The sequence below is a fragment of the Trifolium pratense genome, linkage group LG2 (genome assembly GCF_020283565.1).
Source record: "Trifolium pratense cultivar HEN17-A07 linkage group LG2, ARS_RC_1.1, whole genome shotgun sequence".
In the NCBI taxonomy this organism is placed as follows: Eukaryota; Viridiplantae; Streptophyta; class Magnoliopsida; order Fabales; family Fabaceae; genus Trifolium; species Trifolium pratense.
In genome coordinates this window covers 67692752-67711223 of record NC_060060.1, presented here as the reverse complement: position 1 = coordinate 67711223, position 18472 = coordinate 67692752, and the positions used below count along the sequence as shown (strand labels likewise).

Sequence of the window (18472 nt, the reverse complement as noted above, 5' to 3'; positions counted from 1 at the left end):
TATACAAGCTCTGAACCTCTCTCAAGTGTTTTTGCACTTTAGCCAAATACTCTGTAATACTTGTATTTGCTCTCTTTAGGTTCATCTAAGAGCACTTGTATATTTTTATATACTTTATTGTTACGTGTGTAACTTAAGCTTGTGTGCTTAAGTGTGAGACTTAAACTTGTGTGTTTAAGTGTGAAGTCTTAAGCTTGTGTGCTTGAGCATAGTTGTGAAGTCTCTTGCTTGTGTGCTTGAGCAGGTGTAATCTTGTGTGATTATAGTGAACTCCCTTGGAAGTGCAAGGGGACTGGACTACTCTCGTTTTGTGAGAGGAACCAGTATAAACTGCTTGTGTGCTTTTCTCTCTCTCTCTTATTATTATTTGTGTTATTTATCCGCTGCGAACATAGTTGAGTTAAGAACTTGAAAAAGTTTTAACTTAGCTAAAACACAATTCAACCCCCCCCTTCTTGTGTTTTCACACCTTCAATTGGCATCAGAGCGCCTGGTCTGTTACTTTCACTTAACAGTGAGACAGTAAAGATCTTGTGAGAACACTATGTCTGGAGGAGATGATAGTAGTACTAGAACTACTGGTGAAGGTGAGGCCAGTGGTGCTGGTGGTGGTCCTAGAAATGCTTTTGGTTATGACTACTTAAGTAATGAATCACATGAACATAGTGGCAATAGAAAAGCCCCTATATTCAATGGTGATGCTTCATTATTTGAATGGTGGAAAGAGAGACTGTATAGCAATATTACTGCTATTGATCATGAGTTGTGGGATTTGGTTGAGTTGGGAGTAACTTTTGAAAACTTGAATGAACATGGTAGGTTGTCCATGGAGAATAGAAAGTTACTCACACCAGCTAACCTAAAAATCTACACAAAACATCATAGAGTAAAGGATATTGTTGTTGGAGCTATTAGACATGAGGATTATGTCAGAATAGAGAACAAGTCTACTGCTAAATCTATCTTTGATTCTATGTGTGCTACCTATGATGGTAATGAAAAGGTTCAAGAGGCTAAAGCTAGTCTTTTGATAAGGCAATATGAACTTTTCACTATGCAACAAGATGAAAACATTGAGACTATGTTTACAAGGTTTCAAATCCTTGTATCTGGGCTTAAAGCTCTTAAGAGAAGTTATTCAACCTATGACCATGTTCAGAAGATTCTGAGAAGTCTTCCTATTGCTTGGAGACCTAAGGTCACTGCAATAGAGGAAGCTCAAAATCTCAAGACTCTGAGTCTTGAAGCTCTGATAAGCAATCTCAGAAGCCATGAGATGGTTCTGGATGCTGACTCAGAAACTAAGAAGAAGTCTAAGTCAGTGGCTTTACAGTCAACTAAGACTACTTCTAAGGCTCTTAAGACTCAGCTTCTTGATATTGAAGAAGAATCTTCTGCTGATGGTCAAGAGGATGAGATGAATGAGGATGAGTTTGCTTTATTCACCAAGTTTCAGCAATGGAACAGATTTAACAAAAGAAATTTCAGAGGAGGTAACAGCTCCAGAAATTTTGTCAGCAAAAAGGATGATCAGAAGAATTGCTTCAACTGTAAGAAGCCTGGACACTTTATTGCTGATTGTCCAGAAATGTCTGCTAAAGACAAAAGCAAAAGATACAGCTCAAAGAAGCAACAATTCAAGAGCAAATTGAAAAAGAGTCTGATGGCTACTTTTGAAGAGCTATCATCTGAGGAAGAAGTTGAGGAAGAAGAAGAGGCAAATCTAGCCCTGATGGCTTCAGCTGACTCAGATGTAGACTCAGACGATGAATCAGAATCAGATTCAGAAGTAACTGATGAGGTATTTTCTGACTGCTCTAAATCTCAACTTATAACTGCACTTAACAAGGTCATTGAGAAACATCTCAGAGTGTTAAGTAAACAAAAAGTTTTACAAGAAAAGCTTAACACTCTGACTGAGCAAGCAGAACATTTTCAAGGTCTATATCAAGAAACTCTGAATAGAGTAGATGACTTTGAAAAGGGTTGTGCTGTTTGTCACAAACCTATTGATGAGCAGGAAATAGCTCTTCAACAGTTTGTGCATCTCAACCTTGGGAAGAGCAAAGCTGCTAATAGAATTTATAATGTCTTGAGACATAGAGGAGAAGGACTTGGCTATGAATATGGTAGAACATATTCAAAGCTGAAGACCTTTGCCAAAAAGGTTGGAAAATCTTGGGTTTATTATGTTGTTCCACCAAGTAAAGAGGGAAAGAATCCTGGCATTTGTGAAAATGACAATGATGATCTGAGTGATTTAGAAGCTGACAGCTCAGAGGAACCTAGTCCTTCAGGATCTGGAAAGAAAAGTTCAGAAGATAGAAGTTGTTCAGAACCTGAGAACATTAGTTCAGAAGTTCTGAAAGCTTCAACATCTGAAACTTCAAATTCTGGATTCAAAGGAACTTCAGTACCTGAAGTTAGTCAACCTAAAACATCAGAAGTTTTTAAAAAGAAAAATTCTAAATCTCAGATGAAGTACAAGACTCAGATTATTTATGATTCTAGAGTCAGTAGATATAATCAATCAGAAAATAGGATTGATAATAGATACAAACCCTGGAATCATAAACAATCCAAATCTTGGAACAATAACAGATTTCAAACAAAGAAAAGATTTCAAAAAGGTTATTATTCCAAACCAAGGTCTTTCTCTAACACTAGACAACATAATAAGCATGTTTGGACTAACAAGCGTGGACCCAGAAGATGGGTACCAAAAGCTGAAATTATGTATCATTCAGATTTACCAACTAGGAAAGGATATGTCCTACCTAGAGTTTGGAAACAAGTTCTATGCAAAGGAAGAAGGGCTTATGTCCTTGACCAATGGCTGACAAGTTCTCAAGATAACAATCAGAACTTGATAAATGAAGAGGAAGAATACTGGGATGACCTTATCATTAACTGTGATAAAGAGTTCCACCGTAGTGATTAAAGTTGTTTCTCATACAGCCTGTCACTCAAAGAAGTATCATGAATCATTCATGGTATCTGGATAGTGGGTGTTCAAGGCACATGACTGGTGATAAACAACTATTCTCTAAGCTGACTATGAAAGAAGGAGGTTCTGTTGGTTTTGGAGGAAATCAGAAAGGAAAGATAATAGGTACAGGTACAGTAGGTAATTCCTCCCTATCTATTAATGATGTTTGGTTAGTTGATGGACTTAAGCATAATTTATTGAGCATAAGTCAATTTTGCGACAATGGTTATGTAGTTGTCTTTAATAAGGAATCATGTACTGTGTCTAAACAATCTGATAACACCATGATTTTCAAAGGTCTGAGAAAGAACAATGTTTATAAAATTAATCTTTCTGATTTGAATGAACAAAAAGTGATGTGTCTTTTGACCTTGAGTGAAGAAAAATGGATCTGGCATAAGAGGTTAGGCCATGCTAACTGGAGGTTAATCTCCAAGCTTAGCAAGCTTGACCTTGTCAGAGGTTTACCTAAAATCAAATATCACTCAAACACACTTTGTGGTTCATGTCAAAAAGGAAAGATTACAAAATCTTCTTTTAAACCTAAGAACATTGTCTCTACCTCAAGACCATTGGAACTTCTTCACATTGATCTTTTTGGACCAGTTAACACTGCTTCAATCAATGGAAAGAAGTATGGATTAGTGATTGTTGATGATTACAGTAGATGGACTTGGGTAAAATTCCTAAGAACAAAAGATGAAGCTTATGATGAGTTTAGCATCTTCTGCAAACAAATTCAAAATGAAAAAGGCTACACTATTTTAAAAGTTAGAAGTGATCATGGTGGAGAATTTGAAAATGAACCTTTTGAAAACTTTTGTGAAAAATTTGGCATTCTGCATGAATTCTCTTCTCCTAGAACTCCTCAACAAAATGGGGTTGTAGAAAGGAAGAATAGAACTCTGCAAGAAATGGCCAGAACCATGATGCATGAAACAAATGTAGCAAAGTTTTTATGGGCAGAAGCTGTAAACACAGCATGTTATGTTCAAAATAGAATCTATATCAGATCTAAATTGAACAAAACTGCTTATGAATTGTTCAAAGGAAGAAAACCTGATATTTCTTATTTTCATCAGTTTGGATGTACGTGTTACATCTTAAATAACAAAGTCCATCTAAAGAAATTTGATGCTAGAGGTTATAAGGGTATCTTTATAGGATATTCTGAACGCTCAAAAGCATACAGACTATATATTTCTGAAACACACACTGTGGAAGAAAGTATGCATGTCAAATTTGATGACAAAGAGCCTGACCAAGTGTCAGAGCTTGTGGAAGGTTTATCTAGATTTCAGGTATCAGAGGATCAATATTCAGATATTCCAAACTACTCAGAACATCCATTCTCTGAAGTACCTCTGAACACAATAGTTCCTACAGACTCTGAACAACCAAGAACAGAAGCATCTGCTGAACCTGATGTTGATGAGTCTGAAGATGATGAGCCCCCAAGAAATACTTTCAAATACAAATCATCACATCCAGAGGAACTAATATTAGGCAACAAGGATAGTCCAAGGAAGACAAGATCTCAACTGAGAAATGAGGAATCATTAGTTGGTCTTATCTCAATGATGGAACCTTCAAAGATTGATGAAGCTCTGAAGGATGATGCTTGGATTGTAGCAATGCAAGAAGAGCTGAATCAATTCCAAAGGAATGATGTATGGACTCTAGTGCCTAAACCTTCACACAAGAACATTATTGGAACAAAATGGGTATTCAGAAACAAGCTGAATGAACAAGGTGAAGTGGTAAGGAACAAGGCTAGATTGGTTGCACAAGGTTATAGTCAACAAGAGGGGATTGACTATACTGAAACCTTTGCACCAGTTGCTAGACTTGAAGCAATCAGGTTACTTCTATCTTATGCTGTTAATCATGGAATAACCTTATATCAGATGGATGTTAAAAGTGCCTTCTTAAATGGTTTTATTTCTGAAGAAGTGTATGTTAAGCAACCTCCTGGTTTTGAAGATATCTCAAACCCTGAACATGTTTTTAAACTGAAGAAATCACTGTATGGTCTGAAACAAGCTCCAAGAGCTTGGTATGATAGACTCAGTAATTTCCTTCTTGAAAAGGGTTTTGAAAAAGGAAAGGTTGACTGCACACTCTTTAGAAAAACAACCAAAGAAGACATTTTAATTATTCAAATTTATGTTGATGATATTATTTTTGGTTCTACTAATGCTGCTTTGTGCAAGAGTTTTTCTAAGATAATGCAGGATGAATTTGAAATGAGCATGATGGGAGAGTTGAAGTTCTTTCTTGGAATTCAAATCAATCAGAAGAAGGAAGGAACTTATGTTCATCAATCAAAATACACTAAAGAACTTCTGAAGAAATTCAATCTAGATGACTGCAAGATAATGAATACTCCTATGCATCCAACTACCAACATGGGCAAGTCAGATGATGAAGGAAAGGTAGATCAAAAGGTCTACAGAGGTATGATTGGTTCCTTACTCTATCTGACAGCCTCTAGACCAGATATTCTATTCAGTGTTTGCTTATGTGCAAGATTCCAGTCAGATCCCAGAGAATCTCATCTTACTGCTGTAAAGAGAATCTTTAGGTATCTGAAAGGAACAACTAATCTTGGACTTCTCTATAAGAAATCTAATGATTATGTGCTAAATGGATTCTGTGATGCTGACTATGCTGGAGATAAAATTGAAAGAAAATCCACAAGTGGCAATTGTCAATTTGTTGGTGAAAACCTTATCTCCTGGGCTAGTAAGAGACAAACTACTATAGCTTTGTCTACAGCGGAAGCAGAATACATTTCAGCAGCTAAGTGTTGCACACAACTACTCTGGCTAAAATATCAGTTAGAAGATTATCAGGTAAGCAGTAACAATATTCCTTTATATTGTGATAATACTGCAGCCATTCATTTATCTAAAAATCCTATTCTACACTCTAGAGCCAAACATATTGAAATTAAACACCATTTTATCAGAGATTATGTTCAGAGAGGCATTATAGATATTAAGTTTGTTGATACTGAAAATCAATGGGCTGATATATTTACTAAAGCTTTATCTGTTGAAAGATTTGATTTTATAAAGAAACATCTGAACATGTTTTCAATCTCTGAATGAAAAATTGTTTTTGGCAATTAAAGTGTAAGAGGTTATGTATATCAGAACTTATGATTCAGAACATCTGAAACACAAGCTCTGAAGTACTTGACTCTGATAGAGAATTTTAAATAACTCAGAGGCTCTGAACTATTTAAGTGGGAAACGTTCAGTATTCACTGCTGAACAGTTGTCCATTAAAATAGCAGTTACCGAGTAAATTTTCTGCACGTGGTCTACGTGTGTCAGGTAGTGGGTGGTTAATGATGATTTTTGGTATTCAACTTTCTGTCAATTAGCGTAACTTCCCATATTTGCTATTTTCGTGTTAACTGTACTCATTTAAATAAACTTACACAATACACTTGCACACTATTCACTTTCACAACCTACACTTTCATATTCTCTCTAAACCTCCAACACAAACTTTCTTTCTCTCTCGTTAGTCTTCCAAACCTTACCCTAATCTCCAACAATGGCTGGTACTTCGTCTTCTTCGTCAAAAAGGATTCCACCGTTCATATTCAAGAACCTTCAGATCGTTGGGAACGAGATGGAGTTTCCAGAATCTGAACTTACTTTTCTCTCAGAGAAGATGGTTGATTTTGATGGTCTACAAGCTAATGGGTTTGATGTTAAAAAGTACTTTATCGCTCAGGGATGGGATAAGTACTTCGACATGCTTAATGGTCCCGTTTATCCAGATTTGTTGAAGAAATTTTGGATGAAAGCAAAGGTTTTTGATAAGCATGAAGCTAAGAAGGAAGAGCTTGCTGCTATTGAGAGGAATCCTAGTCTGAAGGGTAAAACTAGGAAGGAAATGGGTTTGCTGGATTATACAGGTGTACAGATTAGGTCAAATATCTGTGGGATGAACATGGCAATCTCGCCTATCCATCTCAATGCTCTTCTTGGTCTACCTAACTCTGGGATAGAGTTAGATGTGTTTGAAAAGGATACAAGATACAGGGATGATCTTCTGCATCTCATCTGCACAGATTTCTCTTTGAAAGGGAAGGTCAAGGGTTTGACTGATGAATGTAGAGTTCTCTTCAAGATCATCCTAGCTGCTATCAGTCCAAGGGTTGGTGGGACTGATACAATCTCCTGGACGCATCGTCATCTGCTGTACTTTCTTCTGACTGAAAAGAAGGTTAATCTTGGAGATTACTTTTTTGAACGTATCTGTGAAGCCATTTTTGCAAGTAAATCTCAGAGGAAAACTACTATAGTTTATCCTAGGCTGTTGTCTGACCTTCTGCATCAAGGTCATGTTGTTCAGAACTTGAGGAAGTTCCACCCTGAATTGGTTGAGAAGAGGTTCTATCCAGAAATTCTGAATGCTAACTTTCTGTCCAAGATGCGTTTGATTGCATCTAAGCCTGTTGCTCCCCCACAAGAGTTCACTGTTAGGCTTGAGGATCGTCTGTATGTCGCAGGCTATCCACTTATATCTGAAGCTGATGCTGAGCACATTATTCAGGACTATTTGGAGGTGCTCAGACAAGAAGGATTTGTTGTTGATAGAAGTATGATTCCTCCTGCTCCTGTAAGTCAGTATAATCCTAAGAGGAAACCTAAAAGAAAGGCTGAAGCTCAAGATGATCTACCAAAGCCAGATCTTTTGGCTCAAAAGAAGGTTAAGGTTGAGCAATCTATGGCTGAGCAAAGAACTAAGAGGAAGCATGAAGAAACTGCAACCAAGGCTGCTGAAGGAGCTTCCAAAAAGCCTATGGTTGTTGAAGTTGACAGTTCATCTGAGGAATCTGACTCTGAAGATGAAACTGAATCTGATGAGGAGACTCTTGCTGCTCGTTTGAGGAAAAGACCTGCTCCTATTTCCAAAGACAAAGGTAAGTCGTCTAAGTATGTTTTTAATGAAAATGAGATTGGATTAGGTTACACCAAACCTCTCAGAACTGTTTTACCAACCACTGATAATCCAACCTCTGATAACCCCCTATCTGAGCTTGAAAAACATCTGAGCCCTGACCCTCTTAATAATCACCCTTTTTCTCATGAAACTCAACACAAATCTAGCTCACCTCCTAAACCTTCATCACCTCAACCTGAACCTCAACCTGACATTCCACAATCTGAACCTCAACCAGATATTTCTGTCATTAAACCAACCTCTCCCACAAAACAACCTTCTCCACACAAATCTCCTGAACCAACCCCTGAACAAACTACTCCTGAACCATCTCCTGAACATAAATCCCCTGAACCATCTCCTGAACATATTCACCCTGAATCAACTTCTGACATCTCATCATCTGAACCAACCCCTGAACCTCATTCTAACCCAAGTGCTGAACCTGCTTCTCCTGAGCGTATTCACACTTGTGCTCCCAAGCCTTCAGAGGTAGAAGTTGTGATTATTGACAACCCTACTCCTGAAATACCTACTCTCTCTACCATTCCCAATCCTTCACCATCATCATCCAACACTTTTAGAAATCTATCCACTCAATTTCATGAAGACTTGCTTAGATTATCTACAATAAAGGACAGGTTCTTAGTTTGTCCTTCTGATGTGGATCTTGAAGTATCAAGCATTAAGGCAAGGCTTTGCAATGCTTTGGATGTTGCTGCTGCAAAGGTTAAGGCTGTTATTGGTAAACGGGATCTGGAAGGTATAAGCTTCATGAGGAACAATCTAGCTAGGGCTGAGTTGAAAAGGTTAACGCCATTCAATCATGAAGAGCATGAGCGTGCTAAGCTTGTTGCTATAGCTGCTGCTGTGAGGCGTTTGTCTGAATTTCAAGATTGCTGGGTTGATTCTACTCTTCTGCAACGTCTTGAGGATCAACGGACTGAGAATGAACGTCTGGAAGAAGCTGCTGCTAGAGTTGCTGAGTTGGGTAATGAGCTACAGAATGAAGATGCCACAGAAGAGGATGTACTGGATGTGCTTGCCTCTCAGAATCAAGAGGATGTGCTGATGATAGACTATCCAGAGGAAGGAGAACCCTCTGATAAAGGCAAGGCACCTATGATTGAAGAACCAGAACCTGTGATTGAAGATCAAGCTCCTGCTATGGCAGATCAGTTGCAAATATTTCAAGAAGCCCTGAGGGAACAGCAAGAAGGTCTAGAACGTCAAAGAGCTGCTCAAGAGACATTGGAAACCAAGGTGGATGGTTTAGTTTCCAATGTGGGATCCTTGAATGACAAATTCGACCAACTCTTAGCCTTTCTTAAGAAACCCTAGGATTCTATGCACATGTTTTATGCTTTCTTTTTATTCTCTGTTTATCCTCTGAACAATTTTCTTTTTAAGCTATTTGTTATGTGGTTTGGTTTATGTTTTGTTTGTTTTGCTTGTGCTAATTTTTTGATAAATAAGAACATAAGAACACAAGATGCTTTTAAACGAAAATTTTTTTATTAATGCTCTAACCATGTTGAGTACATTGGTAAAAAGAAAAAGAAAAAGACAACCTAATCCTAATCAGATGGATAAAACTCAGAAGAAATCTCTGATTTCTCCTCAGCATCATCTGATGAAATTTCTATGGGATCTGGGTTTTGTTCTTGTTCTTCTTCTTCTTGTTCCTCCTCTGGAACATAGCTAGCCAAGAACTCAACATAGTCAGCATCATCTTCATTCTCTTCAGCTTCAGAGTCTGATGAGATGATTATTATCTCAGCATCTTCTGGTTTCTTGTTGTCTTTTTTATCCTTCTCTTCGTCCTCGCGTTTCTCTTCGTTCTTCTTTCTCTTAAACTCTGCGATGCGTAAACTAAATCTTTTCATTATTCCTACTTTCTCTTGCTTCACTTGTTTCTTCTTGATTTTACGTGAAGCAGGCATGCTAAATCGCTCCTTTTTATAAACCCTTGAGCGCGTTGGTTTTTGTTTTTAAAATTAATTCACCTTTGTAACAACCACTCTTTCTTCTTTGACTGTCTTGGTTTTATAACTTTGTCTTACTTTTTGATAATGACAAAAGGGGGAGTAGTTACGCATTAATTGATATGTTCCAAAACTGAAACCACGCCTTTTATCTCGCTTTTATCTGTTATGTTAAAAGTTGTTACTTTTAAGTTGTTTTACGTATTTCAAGGAGGAGACTAAGTTAGTTGAAACTAAAATAAATTTCATAAGTAAGGATAAGTTAAGAGTGCAATTTTAACTTAGCCTTATGAGACTTAGGGGGAGAGCTTGCAAACCTCTCACTCTGAAGAAAGATATGAAATTTGTTCTATTTCAAACATCTTAATCTTATACTAAATTAAAATATCATGGATAAAACATAAAGTTCAGACTTTATGGAGTATCAATCTTAGGGGGAGCTTGCAAACCTCAGAAACCTAAGAGAAACATGATAAGTTAATTTAACAACAATTGTCAATTAATACTTATGTTTGTCATCATCAAAAAGGGGGAGATTGTTGGAACAAAATTGATTTAAAAATGTTTGCCCCTAAATCTATAAAGGTTTTGATGATAACAAAGTATTAATTAACAATTGGAAGGACTAAAAATTTATTTTGAGTGCGCAGATATAAGCATCATTTAAGTCCTGAGTGGAGTTCAGAGGATGTGAATTCAGAAGTTCACAAGCGCTCAGAAGATGTTGGACTTCAGAGGTTACAACGTTCAGAGGATGAAGACTTCAGTACTTCTGTCTGTCTACGAGCTTCATCAAACTCTGAAGATCTCTTTGAAAGCTGTGAAGATTCCTTTCACCAGTCAACTCTTCTACCAATGGAGAAAAGGACCTTTCAAGCCTGATCAGTTCAGCTACCTCTGTTTTGTCTGTCCTGTCTTGAGAACGTGGGTCTTCAGTTTTGTTAGCTGAATAAGGAAAGTCCACTCTGCAGTAGTCAAAGTACCTGAAACTCTTTCTTAGTTTTGGATACAACCAACTGCATCAAGACAGACTGCTTGAAGACAAAAGGTTATCAACTCCAACGGTTCTCTTGCAACGACTCTTTTCTAGTGGTATATATACTAGAAGATTCAGCTACAACATATATACAATTATCAAGAATTGAACGTGCGCTGAACAAACTCTGAACTCTCTGATATACAAGCTCTGAACCTCTCTCAAGTGTTTTTGCACTTTAGCCAAATACTCTGTAATACTTGTATTTGCTCTCTTTAGGTTCATCTAAGAGCACTTGTATATTTTTATATACTTTATTGTTACGTGTGTAACTTAAGCTTGTGTGCTTAAGTGTGAGACTTAAACTTGTGTGTTTAAGTGTGAAGTCTTAAGCTTGTGTGCTTGAGCATAGTTGTGAAGTCTCTTGCTTGTGTGCTTGAGCAGGTGTAATCTTGTGTGATTATAGTGAACTCCCTTGGAAGTGCAAGGGGACTGGACTACTCTCGTTTTGTGAGAGGAACCAGTATAAACTGCTTGTGTGCTTTTCTCTCTCTCTCTTATTATTATTTGTGTTATTTATCCGCTGCGAACATAGTTGAGTTAAGAACTTGAAAAAGTTTTAACTTAGCTAAAACACAATTCAACCCCCCCCTTCTTGTGTTTTCACACCTTCAGACGGTCCATTCTCCAAAGGAAAATAAATAAATGGATATTCATTCATTCTTTTGAAGTTTCAGGAGTTTTTTCTTCGCATGTTTCTTCTCAATAAGTTAAGTATTGATATTTGTTTTCCCTGTTTTTAAGCACGCGTAAATGTTGTGTTGTCACATATGCAATCTTTTTGTTGTTAAGGTTGTGCCTCATTTATCTCTCTTTGTTATCAAGTGTACTTCACACTAAGATACAAGTCCTTGATTCATGCGTACCATATGACTGTTTCAAACATCGTGAAGATTATATTCATGGTGTCCTATCCACTACTTTTGTTTCCTTCTACTTATTTTAACTTTTATGTCCCTGCAGTTTTTAATCCAACTTCTTTTTCAACGCCTTTATGGTGAAAGTTTAATACCAATATGAGGTATAACATACTATTTTCACTCTTAAACTCTTCGCTTCTCACCCTTAAACTCTTAAATTTAGTGGAAATGACACTTTTGAACATGTGGTACTGTTTTTGCTCTGTAGTGAACATTTTTGGAGTAGTATGGAAACTATAAGCAATTGAAAGTAAGTCAAACTACTTATAGTGAGGCATCGGTGCCTTCTTAATTAACTTCTTAGTAATTTGATTGTTAATTTCAACTGTTTTTTTTTTCCTTTTCATTTTAACGATTATTAAAGACATCTTTTTAGGTACCAAAATTTAATTTAATATAGCAGCAGATCATATGACAAGTAAGTTCAATGAGTTGTTTGCTAAGTACATAAATATTTGTTATTTTTAATTTTTTATTTGGGTGACTAAACAGACCAATTAGTGTTTAGTTTGTTCTTTTTTGTGTGTCATATTAATGAGGAAGAACAAAATAGAGGGAATTGGTTTTGTGCTGACTAATCAAACCTTGAAGTCCAACTAATATTGGCTTTATAAATTAGTTTAATTCTTGACTCGATAACAGACGAAATAAATTTGGAAATGGTTAAATGGTTCCTCGATGATAGTACAATCTACGTGTCAAGGCAAGGCAAGTACTCTATTTTAGTTTCCCTTTTCCAATTCTTTTCAATTTTAAATTTCAACATGTATTAATCTGTGTTCTTTTTTAATAGGTTGTTCGAGAATTAGATTTGACGTGGAAGTGAAAAATTGCATAATTACATGGTTTTGCTTGCAAAAAGGTATCCATTTTTTCTCCATTATTTAGAAATTTTCAATCTTCTTCCTATGACCCATAAGTCCAATTCTTGTTGTCTACATAAATTAGGGTATATGTTGCTTCAATGTAACCCTTATTAGATGTTGACTCAACGACCCTCAAGTCCAATTCTTATTCGCAAACGCAATTTTCGAATCTTGAAAGTCTCAAATCCAACCTTGTTTCTTTCACTGTACTTTTGCTCACTACTCAGTCAGTAGTGCTACCTTGTCCCTTCAAGGTTCAAGTTCAACATATTATATTTTTAACCCACTTGGGTTGGTGCATTGGTATTGGCTTGGGACCTGGGAGTGTGCTCCTCTTGACGTCTGAGGTTCGATTTCCTCTGGTGCCAATTTGAGTGGGCTAATTTAGCTTCTTAAAAAAAAAACATATTATATTCTTATTTTATTTTCTTGGCTTAATTGCCTTTTAATTCTTTACCTTATTTATGAGATCCAGGTTTGTCCATTAAAAAATGTACATAAAGATGTTCATAAAGTATGATCCATATATGTTTTGCGAATGATTGTTATAGAGTCACATTGTCTAATATTTATAATAGTTCTGAAGTATTCTCTATATATGTCCTCTTTCATTGTTTATTCTGGTTCATGGGAAGCATTTTTGTTGTTAGGTCTTTCTTTGACAGAAGGATAGTTGGGTTCCCAGGCGGCGAATGTGGTAAGTGCTCTCGTCTTTCTTTGTAAATTTGTATGCAAGCCTTTCCACATTCTGGTGATAAGTGTTAGTTATTATAGGTGAAAAAGTTATGCAGATGATGAGGACATAATCCAAGACATAAGTGATGCAATCCAAAGCTTAGGAGGTCCTATGAAAAGGGCTTGTGCAAGAAGAATCAATGATGTCTTAGTTCACTTCATGATCAAATCCATAGAAGGTCCGGCCCAAGTTGATGAAGGCTTGGCCCAAATTGAAGAAAAAGAACCAAAGTTGAAGATTATCATCCAAGCATGGATAGTGGAAAATAAAGAGCTCAACCACTAAGCATATGAAAGTGGTGCACCAAGAAATAAAAGAGCACCACTATCTCTTCTTTATTTTGCACTTTCCTTGTAATAAATCAGCCCCACTATCATGATAGTTAGTGGTTGAAATCCTTTTGCTTTCTTATGAGTTATTTTTTTGCTTATTACATCATCATAAGCCTTTCCTATATAAAGGAGGCATGTAACTCTTGCCAAATGAATGAATTTTGTTAAGTTTTACACATTGTGTAATTGAGAGCATTTGCTCTTAGGTTCTGGATTGGACCAAAATTGATCTTATCAAGGAATCCTTTTCTTGTGGTGATCTTCATCCATAGGCTTATCATTCTCTCTTGGATTAGAAAGAGTGTGGCGCCCCTTCTACTTATTCCATTTCTTCTATTTTCCTTTACTTTGTTTCAATTTAGTTCCTAAAAGTGTTTGTGTCAAATTCTATCCTAATTTTCATCAAATGGTGTCCATCAAGTGGTATCAGAGCAAGTTCCAAAAAAAAAAAAGGGCCAAATTGTGGTAAAGTGTCTTTATTTTTGTTTTTCATTATTATTTGTGTTCCAAATATCATTATAAGAAAAAGAAAAAAAAAAAAATTGCTACTCTTTGTGTGTTCTTGCCACACTCTAAATTTTCTTTGTCTCCTTTGTTATTCATTTTCTCCTTTGTTTTAGAGTTTTTTTCTGTTGTTATAAATATTTCACAACCATGTCTAGTCCACCTTCACCTAGAACAGCAGCTATGGCTATTCAAATGAGAGCCATGCGTGACCATTTTGAGAGATTGTTAAGAGAACAAGGTGAACAATTCCAACAAAAATTTGATGAGTTAGAAAGGAGGTCTAATGATGGTAGTGGTGATGAGGAGGAAAGAAGGCGTAGGAGGAGACAAGGGAGAGATCCTTTGAGGGGCATAAAAATTAAAGTTCCATCTTTTGTTGGGAAGAGTGATCCGGAGGCGTATCTAGAATGGGAGACTAAAATTGAGCAAATTTTTAATTGTCACAATTATTCTGATGTTGAAAAAGTGCAGGTTGCTTCCATTGAGTTCAAGGAGTATGCTTTAGTGTGGTGGGATCAATTGATCAAAGATAGAAGGAGGTATGATGAACGACCAATTGATACTTGGGAAGAGATGAAGAGAATCATGAGGAGAAGGTTTGTTCCTTCCTATTATCATAGGGATTTACACAACAAATTGCAAAGACTCACTCAAGGTTCTAAAAGTGTTGAAGAATATTTCAAGGAGATGGAAGTTGCCAAAATTAGAGCTAATGTGGAGGAGGACAATGAAGCAACCATGGCTAGGTTTCTTCATGGTCTAAATCGTGACATTAGTGACATAGTGGAACTTCATCACTATGTTGAAATGGATGAATTGGTACACCAAGCTATCAAAGTGGAACAACAACTCAAAAGAAAGAGCCAAGCAAGGAGAAGTTCCACCAATTTCAATTCTCCAAATTTGAAAGACAATGAGGGTGCTTCATCTTCATCATCTACGGAGCCCATAGTTGAAAACAAAGGTAAAGCTATTGCACCTTCTCAAAGTGTTTCAACTAACAAAAAGGTTACATGTTTCAAGTGTCAAGGCAAAGGGCATATTGCATCTGAATGTCCAACAAAGAGAACTATGCTTATGGAGGAAAATGAAGAAGAGGAGGAAGGTAATAAGGATGTTGAAGAGAATGATGAAGAAGAAGAAGAAATACCTAGTGGAGAGTTACTCATGGTGAGGAGAATGTTGTGGAACTTGGTCAAAGAAGAAGACACCACTCAAAGAGAAAACCTTTTTCACACAAGATGCCTAGTCCAAAAAAAGGTATGTTCTTTAATTATTGATGGTGGGAGTTGTACCAATGTGGCTAGTACTCGTTTAGTGTCGAAACTTAATTTAGAAACAAAACCTCACCCTAAGCCATATAAACTTCAATGGCTTAATGAAAGTGTTGAAATTGTTGTTAATAGACAAGTTGAGGTTTGTTTTACAATTGGGAAATATGAGGATGTTGTGTTGTGTGATGTAGTACCTATGGAGGCTAGTCATTTGTTGTTAGGAAGACCTTGGCAATTTGACAAGAAGGTTAGTCATGAAGGGTATTCCAACAAATACTCTTTTGTGCATCATGGCCAAAAGATTGTTCTTGTACCATTGAGTCATAATGAAGTGAGAGAAGATCAAAAGAAAATGAGAGAAAAAAATGAGCAAGAAAAAGAAAAGAATGAAAAAGATAAAGAAAAGAAAAAGAGTGACAAAAGAAATAATGATGAAATGAAAGAGAATTTGATTGCAAAAAAAGGAGAGGTTGGAAATGCAATTGTTTCAAAACAGCACCTATATTTTCTATTTTGCAAAAATGTGGAGCTGCTAGCTAACACTCCTAACCCACAAAAGTTTCCAAGTTGTGTTGAAACTCATTTGCAGGAATTTGAAGACATGTTTCCAAAGGAGGTACCAAGTGATTTACCACCTATAATAGGAATTGAGCATCACAATGACCTCAATCTAAGACCATCCATGTCAACCCGGCCAACTTACCGAATCAATCAACCACAAACTAAAGAATCACAAAAACAAGTGGTTGAATTTGTGAGAAAATTGCATGAGCAAGTGAAAATGAAAAATGGAGAGAAAATTGAAATTTATGCAAAAAAGGCTAACAAAGGATGGATGGTGGTTGTTTTTGATCCCGGGAATTGGATTCGAGTACAAATGAAAACAGAATTATTGAAATCACAAAAGAAGTCCAAACTTAAGGGTGAAGAATTGTTCAATTCGAGGTCGAATTCTCTTCAAGAAGGAGGGAATGATGAGGACATAAACCAAGACATAAGTGATGCAATCCAAAGCTTAGGAGGTCCTATGAAAAGGGCTTGTGCAAGAAGAATCAATGATGTCTTAGTTCACTTCATGATCAAATCCATAGAAGGTCCGGCCCAAGTTGATGAAGGCTTGGCCCAAATTGAAGAAAAAGAACCAAAGTTGAAGATTATCATCCAAGCATGGATAGTGGAAAATAAAGAGCTCCTCCACTAAGCATATGAAAGTGGTGCACCAAGAAATAAAAAAGCACCACTATCTCTTCTTTATTTTGCACTTTCCTTGTAATAAATCAGCCCCACTATCATGATAGTTAGTGGTTGAAATCCTTTTGCTTTCTTAGGAGTTATTTTTTTGCTTATTACATCATCACAAGCCTTTCCTATATAAAGGAGGTATGTAACTCTTGCCAAATGAATGAATTTTGTTAAGTTTTACACATTGTGTAATTGAGAGCATTTGCTCTTAGGTTCTGGATTGGACCAAAATTGATCTTATCAAGGAATCCTTTTCTTGTGGTGATCTTCATCCATAGGCTTATCATTCTCTCTTGGATTAGAAAGAGTGTGGCGCCCCTTCTACTTATTCCATTTCTTCTATTTTCCTTTACTTTGTTTCAATTTTGTTCCTAAAAGTGATTGTGTCAAATTCTATCCTAATTTTCATCAAATGGTGTCCATCAGCAGAGGATGAGCATGGTGTTGTCTAGTTTTGGCTGGAGAAAGACAATGAGTATCGTGTGTCCACACATTATTCTGAGGTAAGTTGAACATCTTATTTAGAATTTTTATTGTTGCTAGTCAACATGATCAATTTGGATTTAAGTGTCAAGATATTTACGTATGTAGAAAAGGCTATGACTATATTACTTGTGCTGGCATTTGTTTCAGAAAACTTAATTTGGCTACTACTAGAAAGGAACAAACCATCATCATGAGTCCATGACTCAATGCAAGTGAATTATCTTATAGATAAACTATTCTTTCTCTATAAAGTCAGTAGAACTATTGAACAACAAAATTCCTATCGATTAGATAGATTCTCAAACGCGATTCTCGAAAGTCTCTCACTCTGCACCGGCTATATCAAACACGAGTTAGTTCTTTCTTTTTTCCTTGTTGCAAAATGGATTGTCTGGTTTATTTAATGCAATGAAAAATGGGTTCTTTGAATTTTTTGCTCATAAGTGAATTTTTTCTTGTCTAGTATAAAGGTATGTATTTGATAAAATATGTCTAACTATCTCCTTAATTTCTTTCTTTGATTTTATATATATATATATATATATATATATATATATATATATATATATATATATATATATATATATATATATATATATATATATATATATATATATTGAAGACCATGGTTCTTCTGAATCTTATATTAATTAGAAAGTACATTCTTATGATCCATAAACATACATTTAGTTTGTATATGTTATGGTTTAGTCTGTGACCTTTCAGTGACTACTATGATTGTGCATCAAGAGTATTACAAGCTTTACTCCACATACCATGTTGTTTACAAGTTTGGTGATTTTATTTGGGTGACTAATCAGACCAATTAGTGTTCAGTTTGTTCTTTTTTGTGTGTCATATTAATGTGGAAGAACAAAATAGAGGGAATTGGTTTTGTGCTGACTAATCAGACCTTGAAGTCCAATTAATAATGGCTTTATGAATTCTTTTAATGTTCCTAGATGATAGTTCAATCTACATGTCAAGGCAAGGCAAGTACTCTATTTTTAGTTTCCCTTTTCCAATTCATTTCAATTTTAAATTTCAACATGTATTAATCTGTGTTCTTTTTTAACAGGTTGTTCGAGAATTAGATTTGACGTGGAAGTGAAAAATTGCATAATAAACATGGTT

At 36.0% G+C, this 18472-nt stretch overlaps 1 protein-coding gene and 2 long non-coding RNA genes across 3 annotated transcripts; all 3 read left to right on the top strand.

The window, feature by feature from the left end:
* Positions 1-11592: 11592 nt before the first annotated feature.
* On the top strand, positions 11593-12604 carry LOC123911333. The gene is made up of 5 exons (XR_006810457.1): positions 11593-11684; positions 11939-11996; positions 12104-12145; positions 12272-12313; positions 12538-12604. It is a non-coding gene; the product is annotated as an uncharacterized LOC123911333 (long non-coding RNA).
* Positions 12605-12685: 81 nt separating this feature from the next.
* LOC123911334 lies at positions 12686-13558 on the top strand. Its single transcript, XR_006810458.1, has 3 exons — positions 12686-12757; positions 13412-13458; positions 13536-13558. It is a non-coding gene; the product is annotated as an uncharacterized LOC123911334 (long non-coding RNA).
* Positions 13559-14483: 925 nt separating this feature from the next.
* Positions 14484-16811, top strand: LOC123905284. The gene is made up of 2 exons (XM_045954895.1): positions 14484-15857; positions 16200-16811. The coding sequence occupies exons 1-2, from the start codon at positions 14484-14486 to the stop codon at positions 16809-16811; spliced, it is 1986 nt and encodes a 661-aa protein (XP_045810851.1).
* Positions 16812-18472: the final 1661 nt, after the last annotated feature.

Excerpts from the sequence above, each read along its gene's own strand:
- LOC123905284 (XM_045954895.1), top strand. The coding sequence starts at position 14,484 with ATGTCTAGTCCACCTTCACCTAGAACAGCAGCTATGGCTATTCAAATG. Across the intron at positions 15,858-16,199 it reads CTTGGCAATTTGACAAGAAG|GAATTTGAAGACATGTTTCC; the intron begins GTTAGTCATGAA and ends ACTCATTTGCAG.